This window comes from Caloenas nicobarica, chromosome 2 (assembly GCF_036013445.1).
Source record: "Caloenas nicobarica isolate bCalNic1 chromosome 2, bCalNic1.hap1, whole genome shotgun sequence".
Taxonomy (NCBI): domain Eukaryota; kingdom Metazoa; phylum Chordata; class Aves; order Columbiformes; family Columbidae; genus Caloenas; species Caloenas nicobarica.
In genome coordinates this window covers 162187047-162210244 of record NC_088246.1, presented here as the reverse complement: position 1 = coordinate 162210244, position 23198 = coordinate 162187047, and the positions used below count along the sequence as shown (strand labels likewise).

The window sequence follows — 23198 nt, the reverse complement described above, 5'->3', positions numbered from 1 at the left end:
GAATTAAGCTCGCTTCCAATTCTCCAAGTATATGGCAATTAGAATGAGCAAAATTCCTTTTTTTATGCCAAAAGCAATTTCACCCCAAATTTGGCTTTTAAAGGGAAATAAACCTGTATACATTACCAAAATACTCCATTTTTATTATGTGTGTGTGTGCACTTCTCAGTATGTTGTATTGATTATTTTTAGTCAGAAGTTATAGTGATAAAAGAGGGTTGAGCTTATTAAAGTGCTAAAAAGAAAATCATAATGTGGAACCTAAAGGGGCCCATTTTGGTTACTGCCAAGTGAGAACGTTTTAAAATTGTCATTCACAAGCTCACTTCCCTGTCTTTGAATTGGTTTTACTGAAAATACTGCCTTGTGAAACCAGTCCATTGTTGTCTTTATAAAGACTCAGGTCATAGGGGTTATTCCTTGATACATTAGGACAAAAAGCCCACCGTCACTCCAGTAATTTCACATATAAGGCTCCCGTTGGTCATTAGCAGAGCTTGATCTTGGAAGGCACATAAATAGATAGGGTTCAAAGACACCTCTTGGGGTCATGATGATTTCTGTCTCTGTGTGACAAGTATGTCACAAAATCATGTCAGATTACATTTAAAAGCTAGTTACCTCCCCCACCTTCACTACTCCTATTGGAAGTATGCATTTTAACCAGAAGATTAGAAATATTTTCTTGTTTCCTTGGTGCATTTGTTTGCAACCACCATCTGCTTTGATGCAGCCCTGTCCCTCAGTTTAATAAAATGATGATCACATCACCTTAAGGTTTTTGTTTGTTTTCAAACCATACCATAAACATCTCATCACAGACTGAGGACAGAAAATTGTTTTGGGATTCAGGCTCTTTGGAAAATCCCAAACCCAGGGCTGGGTTATCTCACTTAGAATCATAGAATTATTTTGATTGGAAGAGACCCTCAAGGTCATCAAGTCCAACCATTAACCCAACACTGGCGCTAACCCATGTCCCTAAGAACCTCATCTATGTGTCTGTTCAACCCCTCCAGGGATGGTGACTCCACCACTGCCCTGGGCAGCCTGTTCCAATGCCTGACATCCCTTTCCATGAAGATTTTTTTTTCCTAATATCCAATCTGAACCTCCACTGGCACGACTTGAGGCCATTTCCTCCCATCCTGTCACTTGTTACCTGGGAGCAGAGACCAACCCCCTCCATGCTCCAAGCTCCTTTCAGGCAGGTCAGAGATCAGAAGGTCTCCCCTCAGCTCCTGTTCTCCAGCTGAACCCCCAGCTCCCTCAGCCGCCTCCATCACACTTGTGCTCCAGCCCGTTCCCCAGCTCCGTTCCCTTCTCTCAACTCGCTCCAGCACCTCAAGGTCTTTCTTGTAGCCCTTACTTGGGAACAGAGTCACTGTCCCTTCATAACCAAGTCAAAGAAGAAAGGAAAAGGCAGACCCTTCCAGCAGGTTTTTTCAGTCTCTCTAAATCCTACCACCCCTCTGGAAATTCTTGCCTTTCCATCCTCAAGCAAGGTACATTTGCAGGGAGCCTGGAACTGAGCAAGGTGAAGCTTTGAACCGTCACTTGCATTCAGCAAAGACGCGCTGACATAGCTGTGAGTGACACGTTCATCATTCACTTCTTCACGTCATTGATTTATTACTTACTACCTTGTCATTTGACCCAAATTCTCTTTCCTTCCCTTGCTTTCCTGTTGTTAATCAGCAGAAATATCAAGTTAAATTGTGTTACATATTGATGTCTCATTTTTATAGAGTTATAGAGCTGTTTCGATAGGGTTTTGTTTGTTTTATTTTTCCCCCTGTGTTTCAGGATTACAAGCTGCTACAAAAAATATTTTATATTGGAGATTCGCTTATTCTGAGGCTGGTATTTCCCTGTCAGGAGAAGAAGTGAGCAGAAACAGAGCCACCAGGGTCCAACCTCCTCCTGTAACATCACATCAACTCATACGGGACATGTAGCACATACCCATCCTACTTGTGAAAGCCCGGGCTGGGAAAAATGTAGATGGTGTTTGTAAAACATCGTGCATAACGTATGATTAGCTAAGGGGGTGTTCACAGTGTTTAATTTTATCTAATGAAGACAAATGTCCTTAGTCCCCCCCAGAAGGCAGAGGAAAGTGCTGGCTTCCTCTGGAGGGCCATTTAGGGACGCTAAATTAAGATCCTGCTCTTATATCCCCCTGCCCCAAGAGGAGCTCAGAGAGATTACTCTTGTTTTAGTAGGATGTCTTTCATAAATTTCTCCTGTGTAACTCTCCCAGGTCTAAATGATTAATTTTCTGATGACAATCAGCCTTGAAGAGGCATTGAGTAGTGAAGGGTCTGCACTAAGATCCTGTGAAACATCAGATATGTGAGGAAGTTCTGTTACTTTGATCAGGCAATTGTCAAGGTGTTCAGCACATTCCCTCCACCCCTTCCAAATTTCCCAAATCCCCCCATCCCTTCCAAATCCCATCACAAAGTAGCTTGATGCATAGAGGTGCTTTCCTGCGTAAAGCTGTGTTTTGTAACCCAAAACCATCGTCAGACTTTGTGCTTCTAAAATTAACAGTGGTCCCAGCAGGATATTAGTTTTTTACCTGATTTTTCCTTTTTTTCTCCCCATCTTAACATGTGTCACAGCTTGGCTGTAGGAAAGCTATGACATGTTTGAGCTTTGGGTGGTCAGGAACTGAATTTCAAGTGATGCAAACTGCTGTTGCCCCAGTGGCTGGTTCTTACGGACCTCCACAGAACATACACAAATTATTTTAGGCAAAAGCAATCTGGTTAACTATGCATCATGTAGTCATCCTTAACCCGAGAAGTCAATACTTGTCAGCAACTAGGCAACTAAGGATTTGTCACCGTTGCTGACAAGTTATTCTGGCTGATGCAGCCAGTCTGTGTTAATGACTCATTAACTCCTTTGGTTTCTCTGCCGTGTGCCCCGTTGTTTCCATATGCAGAAAGGCTTCTATACACAGTGCTGAAAGTCAGATCGGGGATAATATAAATTAATATTTGCCAATTATGCAGCACCGTCCTAACATGCAGAGAAAGCAAGCACCGCCCTGTCCTTCAGAGCAAATCTAGCCCATAGATCTGCCACTTTTCAGATATTTTTCACTTCTAACTGGAAAACATCAAGTGTCCCTCCACTGCTACTCCTACAAAGTATGTAGAATGACAAATTATTAATTGGTGGGTCAGCCTCAATGTCCGTCTGGAAAGACAGCAGGGCCACTCCTGGAGTTAGGATGTCTATAATATTATTTTTAAATAGAAACATAATCCCAATTGACAGTGATAGCACTGGTGGAGACTTGATAGTAGGATTTTCCTTGTAAACTTGCCTAGGACCTTATTATCAAGTGACAGGTTGAAATGTGTCTACCATATTTCACTTACAAGAAACACCATGTTTCTCAGACACACCTATTTGAAGTAGACACTGGATAGATCTACTCACATGGAAAAACCGCATCTCAGTACAGTGTGCCATTCCTGTTTCTGTTCGTCGTTTTTTGTAATTCAGCACCAGTTTTCTTCTACTGGTTTTGAAAACAAAAATCTGATGTTTTCCCAGAAAAGCCTTCGGATCAATGCAATACTGGAAGTAAACTCTTCAAGGCTGTCACTGATCACAGAACCACAGAATCACAGAATGTTAGGGATTGGAAGAGACCTCGAAAGATCATCTAGTCCAATCCCCCTGCCAGAGCAGGAACACCTAGGTGAGGTTACACAGGAAGGCGTCCAGGCGAGTTTTGAATGTCTCCAGAGAAGAAGACTCCACAACCTCCCTGGGCAGCCTGTTCCAGTGTTCCATCACCCACACTGAGAAGAAGTTTCTTCTCAAATTAAAGTGGAACCTCTTGTGTTCCAGCTTGAACCCATTACCCCTTGTCTTACTGTTGGTTGTCACCGAGAAGAGCCTGGCTCCATCCTCGTGACACCCACCCTTTATATATTTATAAACATTGATGAGGTCACCCCTCAGTCTCCTCTTCTCCAAGCTAAAGAGCCCCAGCTCCCTCAGCCTTTCCTCATAAGGGAGATGCTCCACTCCCTTAATCATCTTTGTGGCCCTGCGCTGGACTCTCTCCAGCAGTTCCCTGTCCTTCTTGAACTGAGGGGCCCAGAACTGGACACAATATTCCAGATGAGGTCTTGCCAGGGCAGAGTAGAGGGGAAGGAGAACCTCTCTCGAGCTACTAACCACCCCCCTTCTAATACACCCCAGGATGCCATTGGCCTTCTTGGCCACAAGGGCACGGTGCTGGCTCATGGTCATCCTGCTGTCCACCAGGACCCCCAGCTCCCTTTCCCCTACACTGCTCTCTAATAGGTCATTCCCCAACCTGTACTGGAACCTGGGGTTGTTCCTGCCCAGATGCAAGACTCTACATTTTCCCTTGTTATATTTCATTACATTTTTCCCCGCCCAACTCTCCAGCCTGTCCAGATCTCGCTGGATGGCAGCACAGCCTTCTGGCGTGTCAGCCACTCCTCCCAGCTTGGTGTCATCAGCAAACTTGCTGATAGTACACTCAATTCCCTCATCCAAGTCGTTGATGAATATATTGAATAATACTGGTCCCAGTACCGACCCTTGAGGGGCTTCACCAGATACAGGCCTCCAACCAGACTCTGCTCCATTGACCACGACTCTCTGGCTTCTTTCCTTCAGCCAGTTTGTGTTCCACCTCACTACCCGATCGTCCAGTCCACACTTCTTCAGTTTAGCCGTGAGGATGCTGTGGGAGACGGTGTCAAATGCTTTGCTGAAGTCAAGGTAGATCACATCCACCGCTCTGCCATCATCAATTCACCTTGTTACGTCTTCATAAAAGGCTATGAGGTTGGTCAAGCACGACTTCCCCTTGGTGAAGCCATGTTGACTGTCCCTGATGACCCTCTTATCCTTGATATGTCTTAAGATGGCACCAAGGATAAGGTGTTCCAACACTTTCCCAGGGATGGAGGTGAGGCTGACCGGTCTATAGTTGCCCGGGTCCTCCTTCTTGCCCTTTTTGAAGACCGGAGTGACATTTGCTTTCCTCCAGTCCTCAGGCACCTCTCCCGTTTCCCAAGACTTGGCAAAGATGATGGAGAGCGGTCCAGCAATGACTTCAGCCAGCTCCCTCAGCACCCACGGGTGCATCCCATCTGGACCCATGGATTTATGGATGTCCAGATTGCTTAACTGGTCCCTAACCCAGCCCTCATCAACTGAGGCAAACTCCTCCATTGCCCTGCCTTCCTCTGGGGCCTCAGGGGTACGGGGCTCCTCAGGACAGCCTCCGGCAGAGTGGACAGAGACAAAGAAGGCATTCAGTAATTCTGCCTTCTCTGTATCTTCTGTCACCAGGGCATGATGTCTGCATGTGTATGGATGCAGCTCTTCTAAGGCTCTGTAGAAACAAATTTAATATTTCTTTACAGACAGAGCCAGTTAGAAGCTGAGCTTAAAGCCTTTTGATCTCTTCCTGCTGAGTCCCGAATGCAAGGAAAGCATTTGGGCAGAGGTCTGTGATGCTGACCAAGGTCCAGAGCATTAAACTTTTAATAAAAGTGATTTCAGAAGCATTGGATACGGCCAATAAAATTATGGCATATCAATCTATAAAAGTGCCATCCACGTAGTTTATTTCTTGTGTATTGCAGTATGCATGATCTAAAATAAAAATAATGAAACCACATCTCTCTCAGGTATAATATAAGAGATTTCCAAGTGTTAAGATGAAATTTGTTTGTTCCATGGTTCTGTTGGCTTGTGGTTTCTTTGCTCTCTTTTTTTTTTTTTATTTATGACAAATGCATAATTACATTAACAGACTTGAAACACTGTTTCACTTTAAAATGCCAAAATCTGAGCACAGCCACTTTCCACAGTTTATTTGTAAACCCTCATTTCTTTACCCATGACAAAAGTGACTAGTCTGATTAATGTTCTTTCCTTCGAAAATAAAAGAATAAAGTACTTAAATCTTCTGTGGCACATCTTAATCCAATTCCTAGTAACATCATTTGAAGAATTTTCTTTTTTTTTTTAAGGGTTAGATAAATCGCCAGAACCTCATTCTCTGTGGTTTAATTCCTCCTGACCATTGCACTCCATGGTGTGATAACTGCTCCGAAACCCACGGAAGCAGCCGGAGTGCACATATTCTCCTGTTGCGGCCAAAAATTGTTGGCTGCACATCTCTTAGGGGAGAAGCTGGTCCAGATTTCTAAGATTTCTGCTTGAAACACAACACCTCATTTGCAGGTTTTATACCATAGGCGTCTTGCTTTCTAAGCGGAGCTCTGGAGTCAAAAGTTAATACTTGTCTTTCATGGAAGTGGGGAGCTGCCAGCTGCCATGTGTAGCTGATAATCTTTCTTTTCTAGTCTCATTTTGGTTCATCATGGTTTCTCCAACTTCACTCAACGTCAGACCTCTCAATCTAGGAGGAGATTCTTCTTAATTTTAGGTACCAGCAATGTGTTTCAACCTGAGCCATCTGTAAAGACCTTTCCTGCAGCTTGAGAATGTCATCCAGGAGTCTAGGTTGTGATTAGTCTGATCCCATCAGTGGCAGCTACAGTAGAGTGGGAAGAATTACACTGTATGGACTCACTCCCTGTTGACTGTGGTAGTGTCCAAGGTGACTTGCTCAAGCACAGTCACCTGGGGATGGTCAATAACCCGCACGTACTCAGATCAATCTTATCCCTTGGCTCTAATAATGGGATAATTTCAGATACAACCTGCCATGCCCTTTCTGTAATTTAATTATTAAATTTACCAACCTTGGGCTGATTTCCTTTGAATTCTCTATCAGTCTTTCCATCAGTTTCAGTAGGAATGGGATGAGCTACTAAACTCCATCCAGCAACACATGAAGAGCTGTGATACTGCCTCTCACTGATGGGTTAAGTGTTCAACAAAATAGGTGGCGTTCCTATTTCCCTGTTGTCCTACAGCTTGCAAACAAGAGGCTGCTCATCTCTTTATGCCCATGAGTAAATTGCTGAATTGCTGTTGGTATAAAGTCTTTTGGTTTAGGTTTGTACCCTGTAATTATCTTCTATTATCTTAATTTGCAGATAGTATTGAAGCCAACATTGAGACTGCATCTTCTAATGTAGAATCAGCCAATGAGCAGTTGGCAAAAGCCAGTCAGCACCAAGTAAGTGGGACTAAAAAACCCTACGGATACATTCAGTAATAGTATTTAAAATAAAGAGAACGCTTGGCGGCTGGGAAACCACATGGCACACGGGCTGCGTTGGATTTGTGCTACCTGGAAAGATGATAGAGCATACTCTAAGTAAGAGCTAAACTTTTTTCTTATATATGTGATGAAATTACTGTAGCATCGGCAATTTCTGTTAGAGTAGTCATTAAGAGATCTGTATATTAAAGAGACATTTCCCAGTGGGAAACTCAACAATTAGCTACTGTTGTTCTTAGAAAGACATCATAAGAAGTGCATCATTTAAGTATATATGTGCTTTTTATTGGAGTGTTTCCCTATAATCAGGCAACGGTGCTTTTCAAAAACAACTAAATTGTCAAAAGACATGATGTGGTTGGTGAATAATGACTATGGGAATGTTGTTCAGCACTTTTTAAAGGCAATTTGTGGGTAGGTGATTTTTTTTTTTTCTTCATTGGAGCAAGAGTAAAACACACACGCACAGACAAATATTAATATTTTTTGAAAATAGCTTGACCAGAAAGAACTCTTTGTTGATTATAGCTGATACTTTCTAGGAATGAAGGGGCAGGAGGGGAAAGCACACAAAGAGAAAAATTGCTATTGGTTGCATTGGACTGACAGAACAAAAGCTGTTAGTTTCCTTTTTTCCTGAGTCATAAATTGCTTTGTTGAAGTCTAAAGTGTGTTTCATGTATCTAGAGTCCTGTATGACAAAGCTGAGGTCGATGTGAGTACATAGTGTTTCCTTGTTGGTCCTTGGACTTGGTGAATTCTAAAGGTCTGGGGCAAACCTCCAGACCAAAGGAGTAAGAACCACAGCCATTTCACTCCACTGAAAAGGGATAATGTGATTTTAAAATTATCTACAGCTTATTTTTTGGTGGAACATGCTTTGTCAATTTTGGGTAATACGAAGAACTTTTGTAGAACTTTGATATTGCAGAAACTGTGGCAAATACATTCACGATAATGTGTGTCACCCTCCATTTAATCCTACATTTGCCTAGAAAATAGCCTGTTGCATTTTTACAGCATGAAGTCTAAAATGAGACAAGAATAAATTTAATACTTGACAGTGGAGCCGCTCACAAAGCTGCAAATGAGTTAATGACAATTTTAGCTAAGAAGGTCAAAGAGTATTCAAGCAGAAAATGAACGCAGCACAGTGTAAAGGATCTCCTTTCTTCAGCCAGCAGGAACTGCTGAAATAGACTGGCCAGTTGGGAAGTCCTTTATTCTCCAAATACCCTGTTTCTCTGAAAATAAGATCTATCCCGAAAATAAGCCCTAGCATGATTTTTCAGGATTTTAAAGAATGCTTGAAATATAAGCCACACTCCAAAAATAAGCCCTAGTTACAGTTCTTTAAAAAAGTCAATTTACATAGTGTCCAGGCATCTATATATGTAAAAAAGTACTACGTTTTGGAGCAAAAATTATTACAATGCCCTGTCTTATTTTTGGGGAAACAGGGTATGTTGATTAAGATGAAGATATAACCAGTTTTAGCAAGTCAGCTGTTGCTGGGAACATAAATGTGTACCAGCTAGAAAACACTTCAGATTCTCTGTTGTCCTCGGAACAAGCCTGTATAGACAAATATCACTTAGATAAATTCTGCTGTCAAAGAATATGTGCAATATAGACAGGTAGATACCCTGGACACTACTGGGTGAGAATCACTGGATAGATGCCTGCAACCCCAGTATGTTGTCAGTCACGTCTTTCATGAGGTTCCCTGAGATGTGGATATAAAATAAGGTGAAGATTTTGTGACTTTGATTGCTGTCTGGGTTTTGTCGAGTGGCATGTAACACCTCCTCTGTTACGTGCTGTGATATCTGCGCATCTTGTGTCCAAATGGACATTGTCCCCATAATATGACAAGAACTGGCACACAGCCCTCAAGGGCTTTTGTAAGAAATGATGTTAATGCTGTGGGATACAGGTTGTCCTTCCAGGTTCTATCTGTGATTTGGGCTGCTTTAGAAATACCTAGGATGGATTTGGGAAGTTGATCAACCGTATGACTTTATGGGTGAAACTCCTTTCAGGGGAGCTGCCATAGTTTTGCATACTTTAAATTATCTCTGCACACTCTTCTGTGCCACTTAGAGATCAAAAGCACAGTCTGTTTTCAATTTTTTTTTCTCAGTAGTTTTCTTTGTTTTGTTGAACTGCCAATTCATTAATGTATTTGGCTGTTACCTACGACCTCTAGTATAGTGTGAGCGTCCTGTAAGTGCAGACTGAGTTACATACATTTGTTACTTATTACTGTTTATGTGTATATATGTAAATGAATGTGTCTGTATGTAGTATTCTTATATCGACAAATCTATACATAAATTGAGAAATCAGAACTGTCAACATCGCTGAAACATTCAAGCATAAGAACTACTGTAGACCTTAATGAATGGATTTCTGTCAGGAATAAAGATTAAGTGACTGTTTATTTAGCATGATGTTTGCATAAATACAGTTCACTCACTTCAGCAATACAACTTGGGACACCAGTCCCAACCTGTACATTAACATAACAAAGCATGAGTAAATAGCTTTTCTTTAACTAGTACAAAACAAGGCATTTAGGTTCCCTGCCATGATAGAAATGTTTAAACAAATGTAAATATCTTCCTGCTGGGCTTCTTTGTTTGCATTTTCAATTTTGAGAGGTGCTCCTTCATCTGGAGATGTGTGTGCTCACAGTAGCGTTGTATTGCTTTGTGTGAATTCTTATTTACCCCATCTAAAAAGCAAAACCACAAAGCCATAAACCAATAATAGAGGACATAATAGGGAAATATATGGTAATGAAGGTAGTGTTGGCCAACTTTCAGGCTGGAGAAGTGTGTGGCCTCTTCTCTCAATGAATGGAAGGGAGCAGTAGACTGTGCAAATGGTTCTGCTTCCCTTCTCTCTGTTCCCTTCCACCTCCTGCTCCATGAGCCTGCACGTCTTCCCCCTTTTCCATGGATGCACCATGAGGTAGGTGTAACTCTTCGCTGGTCACCAAACAGAGGTGAGATACCAAGTCAAAGCCCTTCGGTGTCTCCATCAGACATGAGGCAGCTTGTCTCAGCAAGGAGTTGGACATGGTCATTATAAGAGGCAGGGTCAGACAGCTCAGGAAAGTAAATGTTCTCTATTTATCATTATACTCTTGATCTTAGATGCCATGGGAAGTCCCTGAGTCCATGCTGGGTACCATCATTGGCAGCCACATTTTTGCCTCTAGTCCCTCTTCTCAGCTGTAGAATTTACCTCCTGATAGTAACACTTCTGTGCTTCACCAAAAAAATTCACTAAGGAGCCCTGGTGGTCAGATATTGTAGAGACTCTACGGGCCACACAGAAAAAAAAGCAATACTCATAATGTCTATCCACAATGTAGAAAAGGTTTATCTTATTTTATTTTCCATAAATTTTTCCCTGCCATTGTAAACCATTGTATGCCTTCTGATTCAGCGCTGCTTCATTTAGATTAGTTGATAGGTACTTACTGTATCTGTGCTACAATAGAGGATATGGTAGACGAGCTTGTAATTAATCAATGGGAAAAAAGTTATTACATCCCAGAGGCATAAAAGGTTTAGTGGGAACTGTCAGAGCTTCGGAAGAAATACTCTTTTATTTATTTTTTTTTCCCTGATTTTAAACTATTATCATTACAGAATAATTGTTTGCACTTGAACTTATTTTTACTACAAGTAACAGTTAAGCTGGGCCACTGCATTATCTGTAGAAACATGAAGGTTCAAAATGCAGGTGAAAACATTAATGTTGGATATTGATACTAGGAGCAGAGGAACAGAGGCTTGTTGCCATACGAAACCTGTCTTGGTCACAGAAACTTGACAATTCTACTATGTTGTCCTACTTTTCACGGCATGAATCAAGTTTAAAAAGCGACTGACAGGCAAACAAGTCTGACAGAGAGAAGCCAGGAGAAGTAATCTCCTGCAGTAGACTTGCTTCAGTGCCTTTCCTTTCTGTGAGGACCTAAAGCAGAGATGATAACCCTTCCCTTTTAATACCAATGGCCTAGACTTGTCTCTTGAAATGTTGTTGTCCATGCCCTTAGACAAAATGACTCACCAAAAACCCCACTAATTTTAACATGGGGAAAATTCCTATCTGGAAGATAGGGATTTATTGGACCAAAGATGGGTGGTGGCAGCATCTATGTCTGAGTTAGGTGTCTGGACTCCCTTTACACTGACCAGGAGAAGACATTGCTTCTAGGGCATGTCTTGTCTTATCTTACAGCTGATGTCTGACATAGGTCCAATGATCTCCTCTCTGGAGGTGTCTGTTCCCTCTTTTGTCTATAAAGTCCAGATGATAGCAACTACATGCAAACATTGGGCCCCTCATCATAAGAAGGACATTGAAATGCTAGAGAGAGTGCAGAGGAGGCGATGAAGCTGGTGAGGGTCTGGAGCACAAGTATGACGGGAGCAGTTGAGGGAACTGGAGATTCAGCCTGGAGAACAGGAGGCTGAGGGGACACCTTATCGCTGTCTACAACTACCTGAAAGGTGGTTGGAGCATGGAGGGGGTTGGTCTGTTCTCCCAAGTAGTAAGTGAAAGGACAAGAGGAAAAGGCTTCAAGTTGTGCCAGAGGAGGTTTAGATTGGATATTAGGCAAAAATTCTTAATGGAAAGGGTTGTCAGGCATTGGAACAGGCTGCCTGCTCCAATGCCTGACAACCCTTTCCATTGGTGGAATCACCACCATCCAACCCTTTCCAGTGGTGGAATCACCACCATCCAACCCTTTCCAGTGGTGGAATCACCATCCTTGGAGGGGTTTAAAAGGTTTTTAGTCAAGGTGCTTAGGGACATGGTTCAGTGCTAATGTCAGGTTATGGGTAGACTCAATGATCCTGAGGGTCTCTTCCAATGATTCAATGATTCAATGATTTCAAAGGAAAATGGATCCCATCCATATCACCTATCCTTTTATTGGAAAAAAAAAAGGGATCTAACCACCTGATGGTCTCAGTACCTGCCTTTGAGACAAACTTAGGTGGAATCCACATCACACGGAGGGGCCAACTGCGATGAGATGAGCAATTCTGCTCTGCTTGGTTTGTTCATAGCTTCCTGCAGATGGATGGAGAGGAAGAAAAAGAAACAAATGCAGACTCCACGGATACATATTAAACCAGTTACTCTTTTTGATGCGAAGTTTGGCCTAAGTTCAGCTTGGCCGCACTGACTGAAGGACTCTGTGTGCTGACTGTTGAAGCTAATTTGTTTTGGAAAGGCTGCTTATTTTTCTCTGATTAATGCTGGTTACTTTCCTTCCCTGTATCCTCTCTGGAAGTCAAGCTAATTTGGATTCACTGGCATCGGAAAGGCAAGCAACAGTTCAGTGACCCACTTGTGTAGTCTAAGAACAATGAGGTTTTTTCCTGTAAAAAAGCAATTCCTGGGTCTGGCTTTCAGGGATACACAGAGGGGCATTTTGAAGGCTGGAGCTTTAAGGCAAAAAGCCTTATAAATGTGTGAAATTTGCAGGGAGATCTTACTGCCCGGGCACTGCTAAAAAAGGGCTGGCTTCAACTTCTGCACAAAAAACTCATTGGTGTTTTAAAAATGAAAGAAAATTTGAATTTCTGAAATCACCTTCTCAGAGTCTTTGAAATTTCCTGCTAACGTCTTAAAGCCACTTGTTACTTATAAATACTGTGATAATGAAGATTGTCTTCTCCTCTTCCCTATGGATATGCCCTAAGATCCTGACTTACACTGCTGTTAAATTGTTTTAAAGCTCATAGTTCTAAAACTACGGTGTACAACCAGTCAGCACCGCAATATGGTGGGTTTGCACTGCAAAGCCATGGTGGACTGGTGTGGCCAGAATATCTCAATGAAAATGCAGTTTCATAGCTATTTATTATAGTATCTTAAGACAAGAAGATGCTTGTAAGGTAGATTTCGTACCGAGATGCAATGACAATCTACTGCCAACTATAAGATGCATCATACACAACCAACCTCATGTTGCTGTTGCTTAGCTGTGTCTGTCGCCAATACGAGCATGGCTGAGTTTGCTTCTTCTTTGGGTAATTAGCGCTTGGAAGTTTTATTCGGGGGATTATGAAGCTATTCTTTCTCCTGGCGGTTTCTGCCTGTGAAAGTGATGGAAGCTGAATTAAAGCTGCAATAGGAACTCAGAGCTCCGTAAGGACTCCAAGCAAAAGCCATTACTGAAGTGGCTGTGTAATTACGTGACTGAGCCTTAATCCTCCTCTTCAGCAGCAGAAGGAAACTTTGCCACCATCCAGAGGCCTCATGATTCTGTGCCGTGACTTTCAGTTAGTAAAAGAAGTCCTCCCCAAATTGGCCGAATATTTGAAAAAAGCAGCCCATTTACAGTCCTTTTCTACTTCGCAGTCTGCAGCAACACACTCCAGAAACCTCAGCCTGGCCTTCCTGCTCAGAACTGATTTCTTCACCTTCAAAGCAATTTTTCCTCCGTAGCACTTGTTTTCCTGCCACCCTTCCCTCTCCCATTAAGCTGTATCTTTTCATTTTTGCTCTCAATTCCAGTCTCTCAGTCCTCCCTTGTTGATGCATGGCTGCCAGCAACACTGATGCTTCAAATACTCCTTACCCTTATAATGACCCCACTAATTTTCTTGCCCCAGATTGCCTGTATCGCCTCTCAGATGGTCTGTACCACTACTTCAGCCTTGAAACAACTCCTTGCTACATGCTTGCTCCTACTTTCAGGCTCCTTATGTCTTGGCAGTGTGCTGTGGCCAGTGAGCAAGGCCTTCCAGGACAGTGCTTTGAAAAATTAAATTGTTTCCCCCTTTACTTTCCCTCGACAAACAGGCAGCAGCAGGTGTTTGGGATAAAATGCATGCTTCCTTTTTCCTTTGCCCCATCGGCTCCCTGTTAAAGACAGGCTGAGTTTTCAGATTTAAGAGTGTTCTATTTTGAAGCGTGTTCTGTTTGTGTGTGTGGTTTTTTGTTTGTTTGTTGGGTTTTTTGTTTGTTTCGGGGAGGCTTTTTGTGGCTTTTTTGTGGGGTTTTGGTGGTTTTTTTGTTTGTTTTTGATTTTGTTGTTTTGTTTTGGTTTTTTGGGTTTTTGTTGGTTTTTTTTACTGTATTTTAATGCAGCCCATTTACAAAACAGCTGCTTACATAGGAAATGGTGTTCAAGTCAGCGGCAGTCCAAGTGATAAATTAGCTATATGAGTGCAGCAACTTAACCTCACTGAGGTCTGAGCCATAACATTTGTTTAAACCTATCCATTTTTTTTCCTGTAAATAATGCATCTGTGTGATCAAATATTTATTGGAAAAAGGTTTGTTTAGAGCTTTTGGATGTCGTGCAGTTGGGTGCTATTGCATGTGAAGGTAAAATCTTTCAAGCTATTTGTAATCACAGCTGAACATCTCTACATTTGTACCATCAAAAAGAGGGAGTTGACTCAGCCAGGTCATAGCTTAACCTTTTATTATAAACCATGGCCAGTAGGATTTTTGGAAGGAAAATAAATATTAAAAATTGTTTATTTTGAGCTCACTTTTTATTTAAGCAAAGAGGAAGGGAAAAGGGCAAGAGTGGAGGAGAAGGGAAGGATATAATGGAAGAGTTGAGAGTAAATTTAGTGGTGAGACATTACTGATGAAGCTGATGAGTGGGTAGCTGTAGTGTTTACTGATCGTCCACCTCGGTGGTATCCAGCACTGGGACTGTATCAAGTCAAGATTTAGGAATATCCATTACATTAAGCACAGTGGTCTGGATTCAGCATTTCAAAGGCGAGAATTTTGCGTGTGAAAGCTGAACGAGTCTGATCTGTGACAATTCAGAGACAGCAGAAGGAAATCACATACCGCCTTTTGTTTTTCTAGTTCATTTGTTTAACAAAATGTCTTTCCAGGGTACAATTTCATTTTGAGGGGTCAGAGATTAAAAAGCAATTTTCCTTCACTGACAGCAGCATAAACTAGTGAGTTACATTTCTCTTAATGGTCTCATTTAACAGAGAAGTGGATGGAAATCTTTGGTTACTGAGTGGAAAACCACATTTAGAGTCATCCTTGTGCCCAGTGGCAGCACATATAATCAATTGCATTGCCCAAAGGTCAAAGTTTTGAGAAATGGTCTTAAACTTGCCTGTTAATGGGAAGTTAGGAATATTGGAAGTAGAGATGTATACCTAACCTGGATCCAGAGAAAACCAGGAGCAGAAAATAACTATGCCGGTTGGAGTCCCAGCTGCATGGCCTGAAGCTGTATTGAACTGGGCCGTGAACTTGTCAAATCTCATCAAATAGCAAAATAGTCGAGCTTGTTCCGTGTTCATACTGGAAACCTCCGCTGAAAATCTTCACATGCAGACAGCCGTGTGTTTCTGTTCATTTTCTGAGTGACTCCTTCCTGGCACAGGGACACTGTCCAAACAGTGCCACCATTCTTGAGCTATTTCAGCAAGTTTCGATAATTAGTGTGAGTAGTGTCAGAATTCTAGTGTGGGGATTTATATTCTGATTTCTGTGCCCTGATCTTTTACCTGTTTTTCATAAGCATCAGTTATCATCCCATCTTTTTCACCGGGACAGCGCAGGGACCTAGAGGCAGTATAGTGTCATCTCATCTGATAATCGGTCTCTTCTCACAAGTAGCAACTGATAGGACAAGAGGAAAGAGCCTCAAGTTTCACCAGGGAAGGTTTAGATTGGCCATTAGGAAAAAATTCTTCATGGAAAAGCTTGTCAGACATTGGAACAGGCTGCCCGGGGCAGTGATTGAGTCGCCATCTCTGGAGGTATTTAAAAAACGTGTAGATGTGGTGTTTTGGGACGTGGTTTAGTGGTGAACTTGGTAGGATTAGGTTTGCAGTTGGACTCGATGATCTGAAAGGTCTTTTCTAACCCAAATGGGTCTATAATTCTATGACTTGGTACTTAAAATTTAGGCAGGTAGTAGAAGACAAGCTAAGCTTCCTGTGTCCATACCCCTGGAAGACAGTTCATCCACCTTCAAAAAAGTGCTTCACTACTAGGCAACTGTGGTTTGATTTCTTTGCCTAAAAATAAATATTTGGTATCCTTTTGTGCTGAATAGAGAATCCTGCTGTGTTTCTGGCTTCCACTGTGAAAGTATGTTGTTCCTCCCGAAAAAACAAGTCACTTCTGTCAGTTGTGTTTAAATGTTACAGAGAACCTGGGGCATCCCAAATGGTCAGAAGCAGCCGAGAAAGTAAATGCTTATTCCCCTGTTGTGTTTTAATAACTATATTGATCACAAAGGGAAAATTATATGTAAGGGGAAAGAAGTTACAGAAAATGAAATTGCTTTTATTTCCATTTTGAGAAAACCTGGAAGCCCTTTAATCAATGGTCTTTTCCGTATTTCTGAAAGAAATCACAGCCCTGGTAGGACACATTTGTAGAACAGCTATCAGGTCATGGCCTGGCCCTGTCAGAAGTGGAGAACAGGAATTGTTAAGTACAACTTATGTTCAAGAGGAGAAAAGAGAGTGAATTATAGTCTCACTAAATCTGACTCCAGCACCACACAGAGCTCTTGAAGGCATTTTGAAATGAAGAATTAAAAGCATGGAGTTCAGTGAAGAGTGGGACAAAATGGGCTTTCATGTTACTCTGAAAAAGTAATTGCATATCTTTCTTCGTGAGGATAAAGGATTTCCTTCAGCAAAGGTGGTGAGAAAGACTTGACTTCCTGGTCTTCAGAGAAACGTTTTGTAAAATTATATCACATAAGGATTGTTCTTATTTAGAAGATTCATAGGGAAAGAGATGCTGCTGCTTGGCTGTAGCTTGTTCTTGTATGGTCAACTCTCATGCGTCTTCAGGTTTTTCTACATCAGACACTGCTATGAGTTCAGGCTGGGCAGCTCAACCTTGTCTTTGATAGTATCCAATCATTCCTGTATTCTATACTGGGCTGCTGCATATGTGCATATCTCCAGCAGTCTGGGGTTGATGGGTTTCCTCCTCATTTCCTCACATGGAATATGGTGACTAAGCACAGCTCTCACTGGATTTCCAATCAGATGTCACAAAGTGACTGGATTTGTGTAGGTGAGGTTCTTGGGGACATGGTTTAGTGACAATGTTAGGTTAGCAGTTGGACTTGGTGATCTTGAGGGTCTCTTCCAACCAAAATGATCCCATGATCCTGTGTAGGCCACAGAAAATGTGTTTCCAATGTTTACACCTGGTCCACAATAATATGGCATGTGTCAGTGCTTCCCTAAGCAGCTGAAGGAATAAGCTTGGTTGGGGTTTGATTTGAAGACCTGACTTTATCTTTCTGCTCTGTAGGGACCTACATCTGATTTGAATGCCTAAATTCCCATTGTGTTTGATGGAGGTGGATGGTACAATTCAGTTGCCCAACAGGCATCCAGTGCCATTTGAGGTGCACTTGGGAATCCCAAACAGCCACGTAAGGCTGACAGATATGAGACAGAAACTACAGCAAGCCCACGACCTCCTGGGCTGGCAGCTGGAGGTGACACTGGGTGCTTGTGTGTGAGCAAGTGAATTGCCAACTCAATGCAGTCAATAGAGACTGGAAAAAAGACTCATCTGACCTCCCAGTAAACGTGTATTTTGTATCTGATTCACTCCCTAGTCTTTATAAGGGAAGTCCAGTGGTTCTACTTGGCCATCAAAGTATGTGTGTGGATGCGTAGCACATCAGGTGTGGCTCCATATATATGAGTTGGTGAGATACGGACTTGATGGGTGGAAGAAAAGTGGGTGGAAAATGGGCTGAACTGTCAGGCTTAAAGGGATGGAACTGGCTGTGTCTCGCACGGGGCAGCCCATGGCCACCCAGTGCATAATTATATGCTAATAGCTGTACCAAAGTTTGGGAAAAAAAAAAAAAAAGAAAAAAAGAAAAAAAGATTAGTGCTAAGTATTATTCATAATATTTTTATTGGACTCTAATATCAAGCAAGCCAATTTTTTTGTTATACTTGATAGTTAGAAAAAGCATCAGGAGAACTGATTTTACCTCTTGGCTATTGATCATAATCCAACAAACATGACTTATTAGTGAGATAAGCTTAAAGCAAAAATCTTATAATTTCCTTTTTTTTTTACGTAAAAGCTGGGGCATAACTTAAGCTAAAAATCTGTGACTTAGATATATTTGTAATCTTCTCTAACATAAAGCAGGCATTTTGAAAACAGATTGTCTAACAGAGTAACAGCTTGCTGTAGATTTTTGTCATCTGATAGAAGAGCAACGTTTGGGTTGTAGGCTCCCTGTGGGCCCTCTGGTCAACAAAAAGAGACTAGCAACTACAGAGAGAGATCCAAATCTCTGTAGGCTGTTAAAACACCATAAGTCGGAAAACATTCAACCATGCCTTGCATTTGTAGTGTTATAGGAAATTAATATTTAATTTGTTTTGGTGCAGTTGCTTCCTTTTTTACACTGTTTTCAGGCTAAGAGGGGAATGTATGTCAAGTCCAATGATTCAGGCTATGAAAACTATGAAGAACCAGGAACGTACATGGCCAGATGAGATATAGGTCCTCTGCATTCATGAGGTCCTAGTGCTTTTGTGATAGTTCCGCAGATAGGTACTGGGGAAACTGGAGCAGACCGGGATTAAGTTCTTAGGTGGAATGACCTTAGAAGATGAGGAAGCATCTAAAGGAGCCATGCCCACTCTGCAAACCACAATTAAATTATTACATTTTTTGAAGATGTCCTTTCAGAAAAAAAAAAAATAATATATATATACACATACAGTGGCTCAAAAATTCATTATGTTTTTTATTTCACAATAAATAATGCAGTAGCTCCAGTTTTAATGGGTCCATATTTGCCATAGCTTGCTTTTCTGGCCTAGTGAGTGATAATATATCATTCTTTTTTTAAAGAGAACAGTGCTTTCCATTTATGAGAAACAATTCTACCATCAGTCCTTTTTACTGTAGAATACATTTTTCTTAAATAGGTCTGAAACATATAAAATAGTGAAATCAACTCTGTTCGTATTTATCTTCACTCTTTAGAGTGTGTCCCAGTGGATATTGCTCTTTTCCTGAAACTTTTTTTTTTTTAAGAGTTTAAAGAAAAAAAAATCATCTGTAACTTCAGGCTTTCACTGATGTCAAAGGCACACTTCACATTGCCATTAACGGAACTAGAATAGAACTCTATCCACTATACAGGTCATATTTGCTGATTTAATAGTACTGGAGAGAATTTGTGAACATGCAGGTAAATGTATTTGTTTCTAAGCACAGAAATCTTAAATTCTACTCATCATCTCCAAGCTTTCCCTATCTCCCCAGTTGTGTCTTTAAAAGATAAAGGGGATATTATTGAATATTTAGGAGTATAAGGATGTAACAACAACTGATTTCAGCTATCACCAATATAATAAAAAATCTCATTACCGCGTTATTCTTTAAGTTCCAGTTTCTTTGACCTAAAAGGAATATGAATGCCATGTATTCATATAAATGGATATACGCTGCTGTCTTCCTTCTTTCTTATTACTGGGAAAGCAAGTATTGCATTTATCCCCAAGACTCAGAAACCAAAGACCAAATGGTACCCTCCTACCTTTATTTTTAAGTCCTGTGTTTCCAAGACATTCTATCGTCTTGATGTTACGTGGGATGCACCACTGTCTGGAGGTGCCTCTTTGTTGCTTTTGGTAGGAGTGTAGGACAGCTGGCTTCCTATTTTGAGCTTCTGAATTAGACATCTGAAGTCCAGCAGGATAAGCCTCAACACCAATGCTTCAGAGAAAGATGTAAGAAACCTTCAAGTGGACAGACGTGTAGCACCGTGGAGTTCCTTGTAGTTACTTTCATTTCAGGTTCAAAGAGTCAGGTTTCTAATTTCTTCCAGCTCTTCTTCAGTAATATTGATGGACATGCAGCCATGCAGCCATGGACATAGAGAAACATCTGTGCTCACTTCTTGTTCCAAAGCAGCTCAACAATATCCAGTCTAATGATATGGTGCATAAAAAGTATTTTTTGTTATTTTTTCCTCTTAATACATCAACTTTCTGCTTCATCATACACTTTTATTTTGTGTTAAACCTTTTTTTTTTCTATTTTATTTTATTCTGTTATCTGCATGATCTAATCTGAGGGATTGAGAGCCTGCTGATATTCAGCAATGTTTCTACCTGTCCATGCCAGATATAAATAGATCTAGATAGTGAAGAAACAACTGAAATTAATTTTTGGCAACTATTAGCGTGGCTCAATTACTCAAGTTCTCTTTGTGTAAAGTGAAGGGTTAAGGCTGAAAATCAAAACTGGTCTATAGTTGCTTGGCAAATGACTTCATGTCAGCTCTGAGCAGAATCACCAAGCATGCACTCAGCTTTCAGCAATGCAGGATCACACATCTTAACCGTGTTTCCTTACATCTTAAGCCAAAGAAAATCCAAGTACTGTGCATCTTTGCCATGAGCAAAGAACAGGGAGGTAGAATTCATTGTAGCTCAGCTGATGCATGGGCTGGGAGTTATCTCAACTGACTTTGGGTGTATCCAGACTAGGAATGAATAACTGGGTGTGTTATCCAGATACCCTACATATTCACTAGGGATCTAGAAGGTATCATGATCCATGTGTATGTCTACTCAAAGGTGAGATCAAGGATGCCATAGATGGACTGTGAGGTCTGTTACTGTCTCAAACATGGGCTGTGCCATATGTCTCAGGTCCGTATGGATGCGCTGGCTACCACAGGGCGTCTCATCTCCAGATGCTTGCGTTTAGGTAGCTGGTTTATGAGCCACACTTAGTTGGACAGATCCCATTGCAGGACAGTTTATTATACCACATTATTGAGTTTGAGTTCTTACTTCAGTGATAGGCGGTGCCTTGGGTTGAGGACATATGCTTCGGATTCCTTAAAAATAATTCTTTAATGTGGCTTTAGTGTGAGTGTTCATCACATTAGACAAGGACAGTTTAATCTCTGCCCGGTGTTGGACATTAATTTTGAAACACGGGCCAGTTACCCAGAGTTTACACAAAAGCAGCAGGAGTGATATAAGAGCTTGCAAGCCTGACTGAAGAGGAAAGATTACAAAAAGAGAGTTGGTTAAGCTGAAAAAGAGAAGATGGAGGTGAAGATAACTGTCTCCTGATACATAAAAGTCTGCTGCAAAGAGGAAAATAATAATAATTCCTTTTTGTTGTTGTTTTGTTTATTACAGTTGGGAAGAACAAGAAGTAATGGTCTTAAATTGCAGCAAGAAAGAATCAGGGTAGATATTAAGAAAAACTGCCTAATGATAAGGAGCTTGAAACACTTTCTGGGGAGACTTTAGAGTCTCCAGCACTGGATATCTGGAGAAGTATCTAGTGAAACATAGTTCTGGAATGGTGTTTGTATAATTGCTTTTGCTGTTGCCTGTCAGATCACGCTGCAAGGTGCAATGTAAACAGGACATGTTCATATTGTATCGCAAACCATCATTATTTAATCAGAAAATGCTGCAGCCATGAATCATTCTTTGATTTTCATTCTCATCCTCTTGCCTCCTCCCCTCAGAAAAAGTGTGTTTCTGTTAGGCACCTGCTTTAGGGACCAATATCACTGATTTAATTTGACAGAGGTGATGAGACTCAGCATTTTCTGTCAACTTTGGTTAGACTGGCTGTTTGGTACAAATCTCATAAATCACTTTGCTTTATTCAAATATTTTCTACCTGGCTTTTAGGTGTCAGAGACTTGCTTTGTGATCACAATTTGTTCTCCAATTCATTTCTACAGAAGGGGAGTGAATAAAATTATAGTGTGTGTCCTCAGTAGTGCTTTGGATGAGGTAGTAGAGCCGCACAGTGCAGGTGAGGTACGTGGGAGCTGGGTTGGCATTGCACTCTCCTTGAAGAGTAACAGATAATCATCACTTTTCACTTTAACAAGCTGCTGTTCTTCTGAGTCCTGGTTGTGTTTGATTAGCATCAGGGCTGGAAATAAGGAGGATTTGTAGGAAGAGGAAGAATTAATGTTCTGGCAGAATTCAGGTGGGAATGCATCTATACTGCTGAATAAATTAAGGCCAGGGACTGCCTTGTGGATCCACAGCCTGTTCATGTCCCCATAGATAAATTATCTCCTGTGCAGAAAGAAGGTGACAGCATGCAGACTGTCCATTAGGACTGGTTGCTGTCATGTGCTATGCTGCACCTGGGTTGTTCTTGGGGACAATTAGACAAAGCTGCATCAAAAAGCATGCATGGGTGATGGAGAGCCAGCTTTTGTGTCTATACCTCATCCCTCTTTAAGTTATGAGTATGGAGGTGCAGCTTTGACCCAAAGTTTGTGCAGGGGCTGAGAGCACCGACACTATCTGCCTGTCTTAGAATCATTTCAGTCGGAAGAAACCCTCAGGATCACTGAGTCCAAGCATAACCTAACCTAACTCTAGCACTTAACCATGTCCCTAAGAACCTCATCTAAATGCCTTTTAAACCCCTCCAGGGATAGTGACTCCACCACTTCCCTGGGCAGCCTGTTCCACTGTCCGACAGCCCTTTCAGTGAAGATTTCTTGCCTAATATTCAATCTAAACCTCCCCTGCTGCAACTTGAGGCCATTTCCTCTCATCCTGTCACTTGTTCCTTGGGAGAAGAGACCAACCCCCTCCATGCTCCAAGCTCCTTTCAAGCAGTTCAGAGATCAGAAGGTCTCCCCTCAGCCTCCTGTTCTCCAGGCTAAACAACCCCAGGTCCCTCAACCGTTCCTCATCACACTTGTGCTCCAGGCCCCTCTCCAGCTTTATCGCCTCCCCTGCACTCTCTCTAGTACCTCAATATCCTTCTTATGATGAGGGGCCCAAAACTGAGCACAGAATCCAAGGTGGGGCCTCACCAGTGCCGAGTACAGTGGCACGATCACTTCTCTAGTCCTGCTGGCCACACTATTCCTGATACAAGCCAGGATGCCATTGGCCTTTTTGGCCACCTGGCCCAGGGGTTTGGCTGACCATGTTCAAGGCCAGCTCTG

At 41.7% G+C, this 23198-nt stretch overlaps 1 protein-coding gene across 2 annotated transcripts in view; it reads left to right on the top strand.

Moving 5' to 3' along the window:
- The window catches only part of TSNARE1 (t-SNARE domain containing 1), a 512375-nt gene that overhangs the window by 324671 nt on the left and 164506 nt on the right, over positions 1 to 23198 (top strand). For both annotated transcript variants that reach the window (XM_065629755.1, XM_065629754.1), the window contains exon 11: positions 7080 to 7162. In XM_065629755.1, coding sequence (XP_065485827.1) covers positions 7080 to 7162 — 83 coding nt within the window. The remainder of the gene's footprint in view (positions 1 to 7079; positions 7163 to 23198) is intronic.